Source organism: Grus americana, chromosome 18 (genome assembly GCF_028858705.1).
Source record: "Grus americana isolate bGruAme1 chromosome 18, bGruAme1.mat, whole genome shotgun sequence".
Lineage (NCBI taxonomy): Eukaryota > Metazoa > Chordata > Aves > Gruiformes > Gruidae > Grus > Grus americana.
In genome coordinates, this window is record NC_072869.1 from 10292888 (window position 1) to 10314106 (window position 21219).

The 21219-nt window shown below is 37.2% G+C and overlaps 1 protein-coding gene across 5 annotated transcripts in view; it reads right to left on the reverse strand.

The window, feature by feature from the left end:
* B3GNTL1 (UDP-GlcNAc:betaGal beta-1,3-N-acetylglucosaminyltransferase like 1) overlaps nucleotides 1-21219 on the reverse strand; it is a 133264-nt gene that overhangs the window by 90105 nt on the left and 21940 nt on the right. For all 5 annotated transcript variants that reach the window (XR_008579739.1, XR_008579740.1, XR_008579741.1 and 2 more), the window contains exon 6: nucleotides 4579-4674. Coding sequence is in view for 2 of the 5 variants with exons in the window: in XM_054846536.1 (XP_054702511.1) it covers nucleotides 4579-4674 (96 nt within the window). In the remaining 3 variants the exon portion in view is untranslated. The remainder of the gene's footprint in view (nucleotides 1-4578; nucleotides 4675-21219) is intronic.

The following is a 21219-nucleotide window of genomic DNA, read 5'->3' on the forward strand; positions in this document are numbered from 1 at the left end:
ATTAACCAGTTTCTGACTGCTTCTTTCACTCAGCAAAACATCAGGACTTCACTGTCAATAACACATTTTTAGATAACATGGGTGAAGGAAGAGGAAACAGTGACAAAAAGCCCCATGAAAGTGCTGAGTATGTTTTTATTTAAAGACAACAAATACAAGTGAGCCATTAATAGTGGCAAAGATACAGGGGGGCGAGGGGGATATCAATCAGCACTTTCATGTTTTATTCATTCTTATGTAAGAAAGTCTTACCCTCTGCCCACTTTTTGCCTTTACTAACATAATCAGACAACAGGCAGTGCACATACTCACTTTCAGATTGCCACCTCAATTATTATTTCAGTTCTGACACACCAACAACCAATCCAAGCACTTATAAAGTTGGAATTTTCTGGTCTGCAAGCAGACAAAACAGATCCTCTAAGCCACAGATATTCAATCTGTGACCCACCTGGAAAATTCATCCTACCTGCAATCTACTCCTACTAGCTTTTACCAGGAAGAAGTTGCCTATTGAGATACATGATGACAATGTGATATTGAATTTATGGAAAAGGTCCAACCATACTATCAGGTCCTTCTTGCCTTCAGAACAAGCTACACACTCGACTCAACCAAAATGCTGGATCTATTTCCAAACTGAGTATCTGTAGTAAATGCTGATTTGTAGCATGAGCTTTTATCAAATATTAATTAAACTCTAATATAGGAAGACTTATTAAGCAGAGAAGCACAGCCGCTTCTTTAAGCCTATTAGCTAAATTCAACAGGCACCTGTAACACCACAGAAAAGTGTATGTTATGAAACTCTAACATGTTAAGTATTGCTCTTCTGTCAGGTGTTCCAGCCAGATTATTGGTAAGAACTACAAATCACCTGTGAATACTTCCAGATTTATCCAACACAAAGAGCTCTGAGATAATCTGCACAGTACAGTCTGTATCCGGAAGCAATACAGACACATTAGGGCAGACAACAGACATACAGAATCCTCATGTTTTGATCACACTGTTATTTTTCTACATTAGGAGAGTCCAGTCTTATCAATCCTAGAGCCCACTCCGTTTTGCAAGTCTCCTCACATATCACTCTAAGCTTGCTGTCTTCTTTCTAAGCGAACAACCATATGAAAGCAGAGAAGTCTCTTGTCTTTGGGGAGGAAAAAATGGTAGGTCAGATGGAATTACACTTCAGGCTGAATATAATACTTCACAGGCTGTGAGACTAAACTAACCTAAAGTAGTGGTTTAACAGACTTGGGTATGAACTCAGCTGTATTACTTAGAGTCAGCAACAATCCTTAAAAACTACTTGTATAAATATTTACATAATTAATCCAACCTTAAAACCATTCAGACATTTTTACTTATACAGCACAGTAAAATTTCCAGTATACCAGAAGGGCTACATGATTAAACTTCAATCACATTTCAAGCACAATTCAGACTCAGATATCCTGTAGGATTAGTTTTAATCTACCTTTTTATCCTTACTCCAACATCAAAACATTCAGCTCCCTTAATTTGTTTATTCATTTTCTTCCGGTACCTGTCACTGTGCTCTGCACTTACTGAACAATTAAAATGATCTAATTTTTTTTTCCACTATTGCCCAGGAAGACAGTAAGTCTACCAGAACGCATATACATGTATTTTCAGGCTTATATTAATATACCTATAAAAGCATGTTTTAGTCACTCACCATTTGCATAGGAGATAACCTTAAACAAGTAACTACTAATCTTTTAAAAAGTAGTTTTCTCATCATTATGCTCTCTTTGTACTCTTACTCCCCCCACACTCTCTGGGGTATATATTCTGAAATTTCACGCATACCATAAAGTATCTTTGGAATGTTACAGTATAATTGTTTAGAGAAACATTTAATGGATGAGTAAGCATCAAGAGGCCATGGCTAAGGGAAAAGAAAAGTTAAAATGCTAGAAGCATTTTGTATTGAATGATCTTCTCAGCATGAGGACAGGGGATGGACATTTGATCCAAAAATCTGGTATCAACTCAAGTGATATACAATCAGCAGCCAGCACTGAGGCATGTGGAGCCATCCAACCACCTAAGAAAACATCTGCTACCACCCACCTCTTTCAAACTGAACTTTAGTCACTGTCTAGTAAAGCAATTAAATGCTATAGGATATTAGTTGATTAATAACATGAATATTATGATAGGGGATTACACGATCTTGACAATTGGCTTTTTTTTTTTTTTTAATTAGTTGCTTGGTTTCCCAATTTACAGCACAAATAATTTGCATGTGCATGATACAGAAATGCAATAGAAGTAACTGGAAAAAAAAGCTGGGCACTGAGCACAGAAACAGCTAAAAAAAGCTGAACATTCTTTCACTACAGGAAACTGCTGGAGACAATATGCTGTAAATTAAAGCCAATTTTCCTGAATTCCCTGAAGGACAGCTCCTCCCAGAGATTCTACAAATCCATTAGCAAAGGCCCATCATTATAGTTTTCTTGGGGCTTATTTACTGAAGAGAGTCTTAAAAAAGCACATCCAAAATAAAATGTACGGTGTATCGGGGGCAGGGGAGTGGGACAAATCAGGCCTAACCTTACATAATTGATTCAGATCCCGATTATTAGAAAAACAGCTGAGATGGTTTTTAGTCCCAATTCCTCCTCCTCCCCATACTTTTTTAAGTCAACTAAAGCGAAATAATTACCTCTCTACCTGAGTTTCTCATTAGAAGAACGGATCCTGCGGCAGGAGAGGTGCCATATGCTGACACGCACTGGTCTGGAAACCAAGCAGTTCTTTTAACACCAGAGTTAGAAAAGCCAAGCGTCCTTCAGACCTGTGTCACAGCTGAAGCTTGTCTTACGACTGGGCACCTAAACTCTCTGTCCAAGTGGATTCTGTGGTGCTCAACGACATATGAACTGCAGCTGGTGCAGCACAATTTGTCCTTGCTTCATACTTCCACAGAATTTTCAGAAACCTAGTGCCTTTGAGGAACTTCTGTTTCTGCGTTAAATTTGGGAGAGAATAGGTAACAATTTAAAAAAACTTAATTAGGAATGCATAAATAGTGTGATTCTATAAATCTCATCTTGTTAATAAACTCATGAACAAGTAGCACAAGTTCTGCTATGCAGCCTTCTAGTCCAAACCCAATATAGTTTCCAAAATTCCTCATCTATTTGTAAAATGTGTGAATCTAAATCATATGTAAAAATAACGGATTGCACATGCTGCTTGATTAAGGCTTTAAGAGATATTTGTAGGCACATAAGATTGCAAGAGACTTCCCTGGTCACTGTATTTGCATCCTGCTACCAGAAACACTATATTAAATAATCTCATCCAGAAGACATTCATCCTCGTCTTAAAATGAGTTTTCTTTTTGCATACCTTCCCTTAAACAATCTCAGAGTTAGGATACTTATTTTAATTTCCAGCTTAATTCATTAAAGACCCCATCCGGTGGCCACTTAGATGAAAAACTTCAGATTGTGTAGGACAAGTTTTTATATCCTCAAGTTTTTCTTCTTCAGATGTTGCTGTCAGATAAATTCACTGTTTTAAATCTATCATTTTTTTTCTAATGCCATACTCAAAGGCAAATCCAAATATTCCATAGGTAACTTTTTCTGTAACTACTTTCACTTGGTGAATTATAGGGAACCATAATAGCACTGCTGATTTTAAAACAAGGTCTATAGATTACTTCTTGTGTTACAATGACCGTACCAGAGCCTTCAAGTATGTCTTTGGGGGTTAGGGTAATGGGGAACACAACACAGTTTACAATGAAGTCTAACAAACAAGGGTATATTAATCTTTTCAGCCACTTAAATCTAGGAAAATCAAAAGCAAATGTATTCCTACCATAGCACCACAAAACCCAACCCCAAATACTTGCAATCTTAATGCCTGCTGGGATGTTTTCTGCTAACCATCCATTAGATTTCTTATAATACTCCATACATACATTCCTCCACAAGCTGGATTGATTTCTTCCACAGTTTAACTTGTTTTTGCCAAAGTCTCTTTTAGTTCAGCATTGGCTGCTTGCCTAACGAAACAACCTTTCTTTCTGCCAAAACTGTCATCTTCAGTTGCACAAGATGCATCTTACAAACATGTATAATGAGCCCAATGTTTAATGCTATTTCAAAATGATCTCTAGCAACACTTAAACAGATATAGAAGCGGTCAGTACCTAACCTTGCAGGGGAAGGGAAATCACTCTCAAGAAAGATTTTTCCTTTTTTATTTAAATATACTTTTTAAAAAGAAAACCCTAAACTAATTATTACAACATGAAAGTGTACACATTTAACCACAGACAGCACTGCGAAATACAAAGCGCATCCTGAACTTAGTTGAAAGCTTCATTCTCACTCAGCGTGAGGTCATCATTACATAATGATCACATGCACCATAAGCTCGTCTCTTATTGAAAAGACTAGCCTTTAAATATAAGAATCTGATAACCTCAGTAAGTTATCAAGTATTGCTAACGACTGAAAAAATCCATTTAAATAAATCTCTTGCCCGATTTTTCTGCTGTAACTTCCACCACAGCTGAAACAAGAATACCTGTGTAAGAAGTTGTTCTTCAGACAGACTATTGATCCAACGAGTATACCGTTCAGTAGAGTCCTGTGGCTCTCTTCTGACTTGGCAACCAATGATCTAAAGCAAAATGAGATCATTCACATAGTGTAAACTGCTGTACACCCATATGGCAACAAGATCATAAAGTAAGCATTCAAAACATGGGATCTCCAAAAATTAAGATTATATACACAGTCCTTATTACCCCCCTTCTACAGTCATAATATAATATAATATGTCACAGTTACCCTGCTGAAATGTTAAATAGTTACAGACTTTCAAAGGTCTCTAGAAAACTAACATTGAGAAGTGTCTTTCCAATAGCTTCAGTCTTGGGAATATTTGAACCATTTGGTTGAAACTGTCAAAGGCAAGTTAGCCAAAGGCAGACATCTAGAATGCAAAATTTCAACCAAAATAATTGAAGTTTGGCAAACAAAAATTAGAACCTGGACAACACCAGACAATCATACCATCAGTGCCATCACCTATAATACTGCGTGTTACTTACAATTCATATAAAATAAGGAAAAAAAATAAATAATCTGTATTCTGATTTGTCTCATACATGGTAGAACAACGTAGACAGCCTATTTTGATTTGTTCACTGAAGTACTATATACCCATTTGAGCAACATTTTCTTCTCTAATGACTTTCTGTAGCCATACAGGTTCAATATGAATTTTGATATTCTGAACACCCATTGGCATAATAAATAGCTTCCAATATGCATCAGAAGCAGAATACTAGAGGGATTTCATATTATCTGTAACTGCATAGACACATATTAATGCAATTTCACATAAACACTAAACTGTTTACTCTACAAATCTCTGGTTAGACAAGGAAGAAGCCAAGGAGAACGGCAGGAGTGTGGCTATACAGAACTCTGCTGTTTGCTGCTCCCAATGGTCTACAATCCGCCTGAACTTCAGGGTACTACAGGACTTAATTATATATGCAAAGTAAGCTGATATTGGTTTATACCAACTTCTGCACTCCTGTCAGACTATAACTGTCTATTTCTCTTCCAGATGTTGATGGGTACTTCCTGTTGAGGATGTGTTCAACCATTGAGATTTAACACCAAAGCGTAGGTATTGGCATTTCTGAACAGGAATTTCAGATTATCAAGATCTGTTCAAGAACAGTGTGGAAAACTTACTTGGTTTATTTTCCACCCTAAGCATGCATAAGGAATGAATATATACACTGAGCACAGCAAGTTCAAATCTTTCAGGTATCTCTGTTTACAGAGCTTTAAACCCCACACAGATGTAAGTAGTTGGGCTAGAAATCTGCACGTGCAGTTATGAATACTTTTGATGTGGGAAGAAAAACACCACGAAGAGATCTTGCTGGGGGACTGCTGGCAATGAAACACCACAATTTAGAGTATGATTAAATACAATCAAAACAACAAACATGAAAAAAAAAAAATCACGATTTGCTTATCCCATAAAAATAAAACACAATGTCTCTAAACTATGAAATTTTTCCTCAATGACAACTACTAATTACTACGGACAACTTCAATCCTAATCCTAACTCTCTCCTGGATTACAGCTAAGTAACATAAGACATCTTCAGAAAGTTAACCCAAAATTTTTTTAAATTGAGTATCAATTAGAAGAGTTCACAGATCCATTTTTAAAGGGGGCACTCCACAGATATAAAAACTTCACAGAAGCAGCATCAGATGTACATATATTCTGTTCTGTGAGGATTATTTTTATTTAAGAATAAAATTATTTACAGAACTCTCGCTAGTATTTGTTAACCAGGACAGACGATCCTCTCTTGCATACCCTAGTATTTTGTAACTTACAAAGACACCCTACAAAACTATGCATGAAAATCAGAATGGAAAAATTACAAAGCACGTCTTTCTCAAAAGGTATTCTATAACAATACAATATGAAAACTTAGTTTCTTTATTCAAATAGTCATAGTCTAAGCTGAACAAATACAGAATCACAGCTTTCATGAGGTAAGAGATAAAAAGGAAAATCTCGAATTTGTTTTTCTCACACTCATCGAATAAACAAGTTATTTAGGAATTACTGTTATTGTAGTTATGTAAATCCAGAACAGAAAAAACAATAGGTTACACTGAATTTTGCCATAATTTGGGGCAGAATCCTTGGAAATGTAACTTTCCAAACTCCTTCATCAATTGGCATACCTAACAGCAAGACAGAGTGAGAGGATAACAATCTAGACCCTTATATATACAACACACTAATCAAATTTTAAAATAGGTTTAAAAAAAATATTTTTTGTACACAGCAATTTTGTTTTCTACAGCAAAGCTCAACCTAATGTTTAGACCAGTAAAATGAGTATAAGATATTAATTTAGAAAACTATATAAATACAGTGGAAAGTAACAGGATTGGCCTCTGACTTTTAACAGTCAGATGTTAGAGTAACTCAGTGGTTCAAGAATTAAATTACATTTTTTACCTAGTCCAATGAAAACTTCAAATAATCATTAGGGCAACCCTTCTGTTGTTGTGAGTCAAAGTCCCCTTAGCAGCACACCAAACCCCTAAAGGTTCATGGCATCGAGTCTAAATGTAGCTTTACTGGAATTGATGGCAAAGGGTTTGAACAACAAGCTATCTCTAGAGCAAGGGATTTCACTTCTATAACTAAACAGGACACAGTTGATGACTTTTGGTCCTTGGATTTTCAAAGTAAGACTCCAAAACCCTCCATTTCACAATCACTAACAAAGTGTTATGATGACCTACTCTAATATCAATGAACACTGAAAAGAAAGAACAGTAAAACCAACGCTGGGAATTAATGTGAGAAAGAAAAGCTGCTTGCTGGAAAAACATGAAGACAATGCAAAATGTAACTTAGAAAAACAAAATTTTCTGAGACTCCACATGTTTACTGATGTCCTCGTTTCTCTAAATGATATTTAGTATAGCGTACCTTTGGCCCCATACCTTTGGCTTCCCTTACTCTTTTCTAGTTAAAGCTCTAGCAGGCAGGCATTATTGATGAATGAAATGGCTCCAATGAGGTTAATATAAAGATGAGGTTAAGATTTTACTCTGATTTCTTCTTCCTTACACACTGAAAAGGATCATTATCTAGACAATAAAATATCATAATACATACACAGCAATCCTATACTTGTTTCATATATGGAATTCAAGGCAGAGGGGAAACGAGGGATTAATATAGTTAAAACTTTACTAAAACATTTTCCTTAATAGTGGCTTTAAGTTTTCTTGAAATTACCTCAACATGATACCTACACACACAACTAAAGTATTTATTTCCAGAAGACTAATTATTCCTAAAAATCTATTCTTTTACAAGCAAATTGAACTGCTGTCTTCGCTCCTCCTCCTCATCCAAAAAACCAAACCCATAACAGCCTGACAATTCCTTTCTTTAAAAGCAAAGGAACAAAAAAGCCAACAAAAGAAGAACAAAAAAGTTCTTAGTGGCCTTTCAGAAAATTTCCATGGATGTACCAAACCCATCAGTAGGACACATAAAAGTAAGGATCTCCCTCCTGTAGAAGATAGTATTGTAAAACACCATTTAACCACATTCTTTATTTATAATGATATCACAGCAAAGTACACTTCACAATATAAATACACGCTATTGAGAACAGCTGCATTTTGATCTTGCAACACAGTAGGAAAATAACTACAAATGCATAACAAAGTCAGCATTTTGTAAGAAGTGAAATGTTCACACTTCCCTCTACCCTAACATAACAATGAAATGTTTTGCACAGCAGACTGACTTCCTGCTTTCTTTTCATTTTCAGAACCAATACCACTCAAGACTGCTTTTAGCATCATCTTAAGAGATACATTTTACAGACTAATCTTACAATTGTCGCTACACAATCAAATTTATTTCTAGATCCTCAGCCAAAAAAATTCCACACCTTTCTGCTCTTTAGCTGTACCATTCCTCTCCCAACAGGACTCTGACTCATGACTAGGATTCTTGACTTACATGGTTGCAAGATAAACATCACCAACGTAGAGTAACTCAACCTGAGCCTTTGATACAGCTTCTGTAAAGCAAAGCTCATTTATCCAGCTTCTTTCATCCAATCAAAATCAGGATTATTTAGAGGACAAACGGCTTCCTCTAGTTCCCCTGTGTAAGGTGTGGCATCAGAAGCAGCTGCACAGTGTTTCCTATTTCCTCCATGTCTCATAGAGCTTTGATATTCACTTCACTGAATATTTCCTCATAGCTTTCAAATTGAAGGGAAAGGTTTTTCACTGACGCTTCTTTCAGAAGTTTTAAAACACTTTGATAAAAATCTTTCTGACCTATTTTACGCCCATACAGACTTCCAGAAAGTACAAGAAACTCTCCATATTAGAAACGTTCTTGCCAATATTTTGAGCACCTGTTTCTATGCAAAAATGGAGTTCATCCAAGTTTCAACTTTTTGATCTAATTAGGCAAGTTGTTTTTTATTTTAACAAACGCTATCTGTATACTGGTATATACCTGTACATAGATTAAACTATGCAATACATACAACAAATGAAACGCACGTCATATTCCAACTGGAAACTCGCTGTAATGAAGTAGTAGTATTACTTGTATAGGAAGCAATAACATGAACTGTAAACAAAAAAGTTTTCTGGCTCATAGCAAAGGACTATGGCAGTTCATGGAAGAGCAAAAGTCTAATCAGGAGAGAAAATCAAGACAATCCTTTCTGCTACAACATCAGATGAGGTAATTCACTTTCTAGACAGACGATTACTTTATTTCTGCATTAAAGGTAACTTATAGTTTATTTAGCTATTTACTTAATTGCAATCAGCACTGAACTCTCTGGAAAGAAACACAAAAGAATTTATAATATATGACAGCAAGAGACAGTGATGGGTAAGAATATTAAGAGCATAAAATAGTGGTCTGGTTTTATCTTAACTACCAACAAATACATAGGTTGAAAAGCCGTACAAGTAACTTTTAAAAATATAAATGGCTTAAAATGAGTTTTGTGGGAAGAAGTGGCCAAATCCAAATGTCTAGCTTATGGTCCTGCCTGGCCTCCAGCTACCACTTCAGAGAAGGACCAGGCCTCTAGTGTCTGCCAGTCCTGTCCAGATAGTCTCAGACAGCCTAAGGCATCAAAAGGGCATTAGATACCTACGTTCAGGCACCTGAATCTCTCTTCCCTAATAACTCTACCACTTCACAGAGAGTGGAGTTAATGAATCATATCTAAATAAGATTATCATAATCAATGTCATGGATATGTACTTTATGCCACTACATTTAAAATATTTTCAGGAGTTAGAGGACTATAGAACTAATACAATGTAACTATGATACAATTAAACCAGTACAAATAATAATATAAAACTAGAATAATTGGGATGCCTGTGAAACAGAACCTCTACACTGGTCACAGTACACCGGGTTAGCCATGATGTATGAAATACAAATCTAATAAACACATTTGACTACTTCTTGATCAATACAAAGTTCAGTTATTATCACATTCAGAGGAACTAGGCAGGATTATTACATACACTACAAAATTGGACTACGAGCGCATGTAGTACTGTTCTGTGAGTAACAAAATTGTTCCCCTGAAATACCAGTCCTGTATCTGATAAGTACAAAAATCAGCATTCTGTACCCAGCAGCAACGTCAGCCATCTGCTTACATGCCATAACTTGTTCCAACTTTTCACTACTCTTTGTTTTTAAATATAATACTCAGGTGGAGATGTTTCTTATTTTCATCACTTTGATTTTTATGTTTTACCTTAAATGGGAAAGGAAGTCGGTAAGAGGAAGCAAAGATTAAATGAGTTTACAGTAATTAAACCCAACACATTTTCTGCAGACATGGCGTTTTTTTCTTTTTTTTTTTATCACTACAACTTCCTCTAGCACAAAGAATCTTTCTTCTTTCAGGAGACAGCCGATGGGTCAGAACCCTCCTGTTGCACTAAAGAGGAAATGAGGACGAAAAATTAATTGGTCTCCAATTTTATCCCCTTTTTTGCCATCCTAGTTTTATAAAAAGGGGAAATGAACAGAGACAGGCAAAAGCATAAACTCTCCGTAAGATAGCAGGCACCTAGTGCCTACTATATACATACATATGATTTCTTCATATAATATGTCTTCTTTTACGGAACTTTGTTTTATGAAGTTTTTTGAATTAACCAACTAATAATGATATTGAAGCAGGCATTGGGCAAATAAGTCTTTTAGCAAGGAAAAATCCACAGCTTTCCTGTACAAAATAAATTGCTTTCCTCAACTTATGATATTAAATGAAATGCAACTTTCAAAGGTCATATAAAGTATAAAACTTTCTACACACTGAGAAAAAGTGCAGTGTTGAATTTCATGTTAGAAATATGACTGAATGATGCAACCCTCCTAGAAAAGAATGTAATTAAGTACTTAGGAAGGCTTTAATTAGAAGTATCATGACATCTCATCCTACCTAGATAATGCCCTATGAGAAGAAAGACTATTCAAATAACAAGCAATACAGGATGGATTATCTCTAGTGCATGACACCTTTTTTCCCCAATATGCCTGTTTAGGAGTGCCCACAAAGGGAAATTTCCTAAACTAATAAAGCTACTGGGAGACATTTACTTTATCCTGAATGTTTAAGAACAGTTTTTGTTAATCATGCCTACATCTTGATGTATAAAGGAAAGGTAGATGTTACCTGTGCTGTCCCCAAATCCTACTTCTATTATTTTTGTTGTATTAACTTCCACCCCCACCCCGCAACTGCTCTGACAATGCAAACATATCCTGAAATTCAGAAGAAAACTTGACAGGAGAGTGAAAATTTTTTTCCTGTCTTCTCTCTGTATTGATCTCTTTGATTTTCATTCATGTAATATTTTAAATATTATTTGGTTGTAAAAACTTCTATAAAAGTTTTCATTTTCTTCCTCGGTACACACACACCCCCTTTATAAATACGTATATTTATGTAAAAAAAAAAAGCCGTAGGTATTGGTGCAGTACCTCTAACGCTAGCTGTTACGAGTGTGGATCAGTAGCGTCCCCAGTATGTTTTATTGGAAGTATCAAGCAGAAACCTACCATGAAAAGAGCAATTGGTTGAGACGGTCCAGGATTCCTTTTCAAGTGGACTTATGAAATACTGCTTGTAGCATAATTTTTAATTGCAGAGCTGTGACTCAGCATTATCTCGTCAGATCACCCATTTCTCACAGGAAACATGATTAACACAATCTTCCACAAGGCTTTATTTGTAATTTACTTAGAAGAGCTAGAACTATATTATGTTAACTAGCTTGATTGTAAAACTAAAATTTAACCATTAAAATATCTAAGTATTGGATAAGATTTTCAGCCAATGTTTATAATTTCACTCATTTTAACTAAATGTGAACAGGTCATTACACTTACATAATTAATTTGTTCCTTCACCCAACTAAGGAAAAGTTAAAGAATATTTGGAATTATACGTTAAAATCTATTTCAATTGCAGAATTACTGGGGCAGGGAAGCAAGATCATCTTCAAGATATTTATCAGCTCTGTTTCCAGTTTTGCTTCATAGAATCATAGAATCTTTAAGGTTGGAAAAGACCTCTAAGATCATCAAGTCCAACCATAAACCCAACACCACCATGTCTACTAAACCACATCCTGAAGTGCCACGCCTACACATTTTTTGAACATTTTTTCTTACTAGTGGTATTTAGACAAGTAATTAAAGAGCTCTATATAGCTAAATCCATATTTTGTAAAAATATATTGGGATGTATACATATATGGGATATTATTGGATGGTCTTCCTTCAAATTGTGACAGTGCCATAGAAGAACCTGTCTATAAAATACTAACCATTAAGGAAATAAAATTACATCAATAATAATAATAATTCTTGTTTAGGCCTGATTTTGCTGCCACTTAAATCAAATTCCCCTTCTGCTACCATGTATTTCATTAACAGTAACACTAGCTACCAGAATTCACAAAGTTTCTTTAAAACTCAAAAAACCTCATATTTGGATAATGTGACCAAATTACAGGGTAGTTAGTCAAAAAAACCCTATGTTACCTGAAAGATGAAGAGAGATTTACAAAATATAGCTGTCTACTGAGTACATGTTACATTGAGTTCCCAAACAAGTACAATAACTGAAACATCTGCTTTAATCAATAAGAAATTTATATGGCACAGCTACACAGACTAGATATTTATACCAACAATCAGCATTTTGGATTTTGACTTTACTGAAAAGAGACTTAAATTTTATGCTATTAAAAATACTAAAAGATTTTATTTAAATTATATTGTGTTTTTCCAGAGGTCCGGGGCCGTTTATTTTTTTAATGCAGCAGAATGATGAAATGATTGAAGATACTAGTGGCTGTAAGAAGGATCTTGTGACTATCATTTAGTGTAATTAAAAATAGATCAAAAGAATATTTTTATGTGGCTAAAATCTTTCCAAAATTATATACTTGGGGAAGAAGGTGGCAAGACGTACTGTCTCTCCCTTTCATTTCCAATAGAAGAAACAGTGTTCTTCAAAACACATGACACCTGTGAGGTGATTTGCATTAGGTGTAAAGATACGAAACACACCCTACTGTATTTAAAGCACATTTTAAAAATTATAAAATAAGTTGATGATGCTGACTCCCCAGAGAATCCTTTAGGTCAGATGAATATCCATTTCCACAGATGTTCCTATCTTGTAGCAATCCATTTTTAAGAACACCTGTTAAACGTTCTACTTGGCACTGGTTCAAGTCCAAAGTCCATAATGGGATGTTACATGTTTATTTTCAGCCCTGAGCTGGCAGAAAGGGACGGGAAGCAGAACGAACCCCCAAGAGAAAATGGTTAGTGACCTGCTACCCCACTTTGACACACACAAGTCCATGGATGGGATCCACCCAAGGGTACTGAGGGAGCTAGTGGAAGTGCTCACCAAGCCACCTTCCATCATTCATCAGCAGTCCTGGCTAAACAGGGAGGTCCCAGTTGACTGGAGGTTAGCCAATGTGACGCCCATCTACAAGAAGAGCTGGAAGGAGGATCTGGGAAACTACAGGCCTGTCAGTCTAACCTTGGTGCTGGGGCATGTTATGGGGCAGATCATGGGGCAGATCATCTTGAGTGCCATCATGTGGCATGTATGGGACCACCAGGTGATCAGGCCCAGTCAGCATGCGTTTATGAAAAGCAGTTCCTGCCTGACCAACCTGATCTCCTTCTATGACAAGCGCTGACCCACTTAGTGGATGAGGGAAAGGCTGTGGATGTTGTTTACCTGGACTTAGGAAAGCCTTTGACATCATTTCCCACAGCATTCTCCTGGAGAAATTGGCTGCTCATGGCTTGGACTCTTTGCTGCATAAAAAACTGGCTGGATGGCCAGGCCCAAAGAGTTGTGGTGAACAGAGTTAAATCCAGTTGGCTGCTGGTCACAAGTGCTGTTCCCCAGGGCTCAGTACTGGGGCCAGTTCTCTTTAATACCTTTATCAGTGATCTGGACAAGGGGATCGAGTGCACCCTCAGTAAGTTTGCAGATGACACCAAGGTGGGCAAGAGTGTTGATCTGCTTGAGGGTAGGAAGACTCTACAAAGAGATCCGGATAGGCTGGATCGATGGGGCGAGGCCAACTGTGTGAGGTTCAACAAGGCTCAGTGCTGGGTCCTGCACTTGGGTTCGTAACAACTCTAGGCAGCACTACAGGCTTGGGGAAGAGTGGCTGGAAAGCTGCCTGGCGGAAAAGGACCTGGGGGTGTTGGTAGACAGTTGGCTGAATATGAGCCAGCAGTGTGCCCAGGTAGCCAAGAAGGCCAACAGCATCCTGGCTTGTATCAGAACTAGTGTGGCCAGCAGGACGAGAGCAGTGATCGTCCCCCTGTACTCGCACTGCTGAGGCCGCACCTCGAGTTCTGTGTTAAGTTTTGGGCCCCTCAGTACAAGAACGACATTGAGGTGCTGGAGCGCATCCAAAGAAGGGCAACAAAGTGGTGAAGGGTCTGGAGTGCAAGTCTGATGAGGAGCGGCTGAGTTTAGCCTGGAGAAAAGGAGGCTGAGGGGAGACCTGAATGGTCTCTTCAGCTACCTGACAGGAGGTTGTAGCCAGGTGCGGTTGGTCTCTTCTCCCAAACAACAAGTGACAGGACAAGAGGAAACGGCCTCAAGCTATGCCAGGGGAGGTTTAGATCAGATGTCAGGAAAAAATTCTTCACTGAAAAGATTGTCAAGCCGTGGAACAGGCTGCCCAGGGAAGTGGTGGAGAGACCATCCCTGGAAGTATTTAAGAGGCGGGTAGATGTGGCACTTAGGGACATGGTTTAGTGGTGGCCTTGGCAGTGCTAGGATAACGGTTGGACTTGATGATCTTAAAGGTCTTCTCCAACCTAAAAGATTCTATGATTAAATGAGTTTCAGAACTCCTCTTTGAAGGTAAATGAGTAAGCCCCAGTATTTTGGTAAGTAGCTTAGGTACAAGTAAGTACCAGGACTCAGAAGCCCTCACTGAAAATCTGCCATCCTGGGATAAACAAGATCTAAGGGCTCAACCTTTATAATACGCTAGTGCACAACCAATCTCAATTTGATGCAAATTAAGTAAAAGCTTTGGATCCTGTCAAGATGCTTACACAACCAGTCCTTTGCATAAAGCTTAAGAACAGTCAAAAAGAGCAATATGTTTGCACAATTTCTATTTTAAATCAAATTTCTCTTGTGTCTGTAGCTCCACAAAGTATGATTGGATCAATAATAGTTATTACCACACCAAAGTATCTAAACATGAGGAGGAGGGGATCCTGATTTTCAAATGTTTTACGCTTCAGACATAGTTTTAAAAATGAAATATGCTGAAAGTCTCCATTACAATCAGACATTCATGAATATAAAACTCTAGTAATAACAGTCATTTGATGGGGTTATTGGCATGTGGAGGCCATATTAAACACAAATTTAATTACAAAGTGGCGTAAGTTTGGGATGTTTCTCATTTGGGATAGTTGATTAAATGTAGAACAGACTTAAATTGACATTGTGACTTTGAAAATGCACTGCGGTTTTTCAGAAATACCAAATCAATAAGAATCTTTAAGGAAGCTGCCTAATAAAAAGCAAAGACACAGCTGAATTCCAGCAGATCTGGGTGATATACATAGAAAGGCCCAATTAGTGAAAACCACCCTAAGCATAATACTCTCATTGTCAAACAAAGAATTTTCATATTCTTCAGTGCAGAAAAAGAAAAGGCATCATATTTTCTCCTCTTAAACATACTCCACTATCACCACTTCAGAAGAAAACCTTCACACAACTCCTGCTCTAGTCTTCTACCCTCCACACCAAAAGAAGATTATTGAAATAGTATAATTAACTTCTAAAACCCTCTAATGACAATTTCCCAAAGTCATAAAAATATATATTTTTGTAAGTATCTATACTGGATAGCCTTAATTTAGAGTTACATTTTCCATAGGCTAGAGAAAAATGTTAAAGACTTGTCATTTGTTTATGGTGTGCAGTATATGGGAACTGATTATAAAGTGCTAAAGTTCTAATGACCAGAATAGTTAGACTAGTTGATGAAAATATTTCTCTGGACATTTTTTTCTCCTACAGCAAAAATAAATTGATTTTGGACAATCAACAATTGTAGGTACTCACCTTAGGAATATAATCTCATTTTCCCCTTGGTGCATACCAAAGATAGACCAGAGCCTCCTCAGATATACTTAGCTCGCTCAGTGGAGCAAATTCCTATTAACAGGGTTAAGCAAACAAATTTGATCTATTCATCTATCCTTCAAGATATGCCAGCATCCAATTCATTTCTCTTTAATAGCTGTTATATGAATTAATGCTTATATTAAAGCTAAACTCTATAGGCACTGCTTGCTAGGACATGCCTGGGCAACACACACTGATCTGTCTTAAACATGCTGAGTAAGGGAGACACAAGGAGAGCTGATGCAAATTAACTAAGGCGAAACAAAGATTACTTAAGTTTTATCCCGATGAAGATTTTAATCAAGTTCATGTCCAAAATGAAAGCATTTGTTGCTAAGTTATATGGAACAACTGGAAGACAGAACAGTAAATGGGAGATTGGTAAAAGCTGGACTTCAGTAGAAGACACAGAATGAGAGAAGATCACCAACAACCATTAACTTGTTGCACACAGGAAGGATGGAATTTAAAAGGAGCGTCTTTTCTATTACACCGAACAGAGGTAATATTTCAATATTATGTAGTTTTGTTCAATGACAGTTTAGCAAAGCTTCACATATGCTTACTGTGTTTTCATACATGCAAAATTACATACAAGATACTACTTACCCTTTTTGCAGTCCAGACTAAAACACTGTCTAATTTAAGTAGAGAAAAGGTAACAAAATCCCTTCAGGAATAAACGCTCAGACTTACAGAACAATGTTGTTGACCACTTCCTTAAAACAGTAGATGAGGAATGGCAAAGCCACTCTGTAGGCAAATTTGCATCTTCTCACTCCTAAACGAAGTCCTTGTCCATTGCATCATACTATTTCAATTAAACGAGAGCTGATCTAAAGCTCCTGAGAGTAAGTCTTTTACAGGCAGATATAGCCTCAGCCTGCCCAGGTTCCAGACTGACCAGAAACTGTAAAGCCGCTGTGAGAGCAGATGATAAGCTCTGCTAATACTGCTGTAAGGCAGGAAATATTAGCTAGAGTTCAGCACTGCTCTAATCACAGCTGCAGAGTTTTCAGACAGAGCAAGCTTCTGTCTGCTACCCCTCCCACTACAAAAATATACTCTTAATATAGCACATATTTTTTCACTGTGTAACATACTGTGATCCAAATATGCTGAATAGTTTATGAACACATTTAGACTTCAGGTCACTTCTTAATGAGTTTACTCAAGACTTGTAACTCCACTAGAACAGCAAAACATCTAATAAACTGTTCCTTTGCATGGATTCCAGTTTAGAAAAAAAAAAGTACTGGTGCAATTGTATGAAAATACATACAAGTTTTAGAGCTTCTGAATTCCAATTAGTACTATGTAACAAAAGACTATTTTAGGAACAAATATATGTATAGGAGACATGCACTATCTCAATTTCGCCAGCTCTAGCCATACAAACAAGGCTACCTTGTTCATTAGCTAGAATAAATCCATGCCTAGGTGTAATGTAATTACTAGACTGCATAATAATTTTGACTCCCAATAGAACATACACAAGAGGAAGCACAGCATGTAGTCTGAAAGGTAACTACTCTAACATTAGACTAATAAGAACATACAGTGAACAAAAGGCTTTAAGGTCTTTCAGAGGTGGCCAGGCTTCATTGGCATGTGGAATCTAAAATCACTACACACTGAGGACTGCCAATATTCCCAAACTGCTGCTGTTGACTACCAGTGTATAAGGTGGCCTCCCTCTTTATTTTTCTTCCCATTTTTATTTTTTATCCCATGCTCCCTTCTATCATGAAGCAGCCTGGCCTGGCACAAGACAGATAAACCAATCTTTTCTGCTCTTTTTCGAGACTTGTGATAATAAGTAGGAACAAAAAACCCACATTAATGTGATCTATTATGGCACAGCTGCTCAGTAAAAGGTTACACTGAAAAGTTTCTGTTGTACAAGCCAGTGTTCTAGTGAGTGATGCTGCACTGGAATTCTATCCCAGGAGTTTCTACATGCGCACCTGAGATGAGATGGAAACAGTTCTCTGGATGTTTTCCACTAGTTGACTATACAATGTCTTAACTACTCAGCAAAACAAATCACTTAGAACATGCTATTTATATACAGTGCTCTTTTTGTATACAAAACAATCAGTGCACACTCTGACTTAAAGAACTGCTCTAAAATGCAAGACAGCATATGAAAGAAGAAACTGCTCCAGACTACCTAGAATTACCTCTCTCCAAGAACAAGAGCTAGATCTAAAATATGGAACTCACTGACAGATGATATAAGAATGTCTATCAATCTTTTTGCACTCAGAACAAAACAAAGCCCAGTATTTGTTAAATCGGTCCCACAGAACTGGATTGACTCATATAAAAACCCTGTCCCTTGCCAATGTAAAAACAGTTGAAACATTGTCAATCTTTAGCTATTTTGAAAAAGAATCAGATCTCATTATCATGACAGCCAGGTAAACACTCCGCTGATCTTAAAAGTTCTGTTCACTTCATGTACCACTAAAACTACTCATTACTCATACCTGTAAGAGAGGATCTACTCATTTTACTGTATACTCTTTCTGTTCCTACTAAGCAATCTTTACCTGCAATTTCAGATACTGATTTTTAAATAAATTTGGGGGTTGGACTAGATGACCTCTAAAGGTCCCTTCCAAATCAAACTATTCTATGACTCTATGAATAAGGTGGAAGCTAAAAGGACTGGTGTAATCAAAAATCAATGGAATCTGAGCATTTTAGTCACAAAAGAGAAGGTTAAATGATTCAAACTGGTGCTCAGGAAGCAATAGGTACAGAAAATGAGGGAAGGGAAAAAAACCCAGTCTTTCTAACATGTAATAGAAATGTGTAACAGGTCTAGGCAAGTAGAATGGCACATGGTACAGTAACAATACAAAAACCTTATCTATTAGACTATAACTTTCAAAATCAAGAAATGTATGTGTCCAGATGAAAAAAGGGGGGTGGGGGGAAGTCTTAATTTCTAAGTTTAGTTAATTTGTGAGCCACAGTGGGGGTGGGGGAGAGACATACAATGCCTTTGGCCCAGAGTTGTGCCTTACAGAAAGGATGGAGCTCAGCTATCTCATTCATTTGTTCATATCTCCAATTCATTTGCTGATTGCACAATATTTGTTTACAGCTTTCCCAGAGGCAGATGAACAGGTCTGTGAACTAGTAGTGCCATGCCTTGTTCAAGTTCACTCAATCCAATCACCTATCTTAGAGTCACATTAACCATCAAAGATACGCAGAATTTAGTCAGATAGTTAACACATTCAGATAATGCATCAGGTTAAAATGGCCTCAGGCATTGCAGCTCTTGATCTAAATCCAAACTACAGAATATGCCAAAAATTTGCTTTAGAGATACAAAACAGTGAGAATTTCTCATTGAAGAAATGCAAATGGTTATACTCAATGTTCTCTCACATGCCTAAGTATCCTACATGTTTGAGAAAGAGGCTGGTAATCTTACAACAAAAAGGTGTTCATTCTGACACTGGTTCAGATTGACCTCTTATTCAGCCGGTGAAAACAAAAGGAAATAATCTTCTTTATTTCCACTGCCCACATTTTCATTCCAGCTGTTGGGAAGATGTGGGAAGCAGTGAGAAAGAGCTTAGCCATTTTATAAGCAATTCTGCAGCGAGAGAGAGAGAGAGAGAGATAAATTTGAAGCCACATGCTGTTCATGTGCACAGGCATATTACAGGGGCACATATATACTCAAATTAAACAGTGGTGAGAGGAAGAATAAAGTAACACCATGCCCAGCAGACAACATGGTGTCCAAAAATGCTCAGTATGAATACTGACTTTCAGATGACAAAGTCAGTGGGTTTTGAGTATGAATAGTACATTTCATTTTAGCACCCTTCTTTTTTCCTTCCAGTATCTGTAATCCTTTGGAAAAAGAAAAACTGGAAGAGTATTCCAAGTGCTGTGCTATTCTTGAAAGCCTCCATACTGGCACAGTGGCTTGGCAAAGCATGGCCAGCCACCTGTGCATCTCAGGAATGAAGCACATTTCAGAGAAGCTCTTTAATGCCACTCGAGCTCTCCAAGAGTGTACTCAAACCACATCCAGCGATTTCACCTCAGCACGCCCTTAGCAGGTCCTGATGCAAGCACCAGGCAACAAGACAACCTGGGAGCAGATATCACTAGCAATCTCGTCTCTCCTTGAAACAAAAAGCTTTGGGACTTCTTAAAGGATACTATTCTGCTCAAATAAAATAACAGAATAAATGTGGGACATAGGTGTGAAAGACTGCAGTGTGTGTGGGTGGTTTGGGAAATAATGTTGAAACTGCACATTTCCTGGGCTACTCCAAACTCAGAAGCCTTGTTCAATAGAACACTGGTATGTACACAAAGTTGGATCTCCTCCAGAAGAATACAAGTGTAAGTAAAATAAGATATGAAGGCCTGATTTTTTTCAGAATTAAGGGAAATATGATCTTGAATCTTCCCACTCATTAGCTGCCAACAAAACACACATGATTTGTGGTTGGTAAATAAGCAACGCCTGGCTTACTCTGGATAAATGGGATAGACACTGCTTCTGGGGATAAACAAAAACTAGGGCGAGAAATTTTAGTAACAGTCATTCATTCTCTAGTAACAAAGTCATTCCTTATCTGATTGGAGCATAAGCAATTTGAAGGCACGCTTGCATGCAGCATAACACAAGTGCACATGTGCACTGGGCAATCAGTGCCAAAAGGTCAGTAGCTATTATATTATCAATAGACAGAACAATGTCCCTAAGCTTTCAAACTGCTAAAAGTAGGTATTTATAGTGAGCTAGCAAAGCTTAAGAACTTGTAGTATAAATATGCAAAGTATCAAAAACTTGTGTCTTCTGAGTGTCCTATTTATAAAATCCTTATCAACAGGAC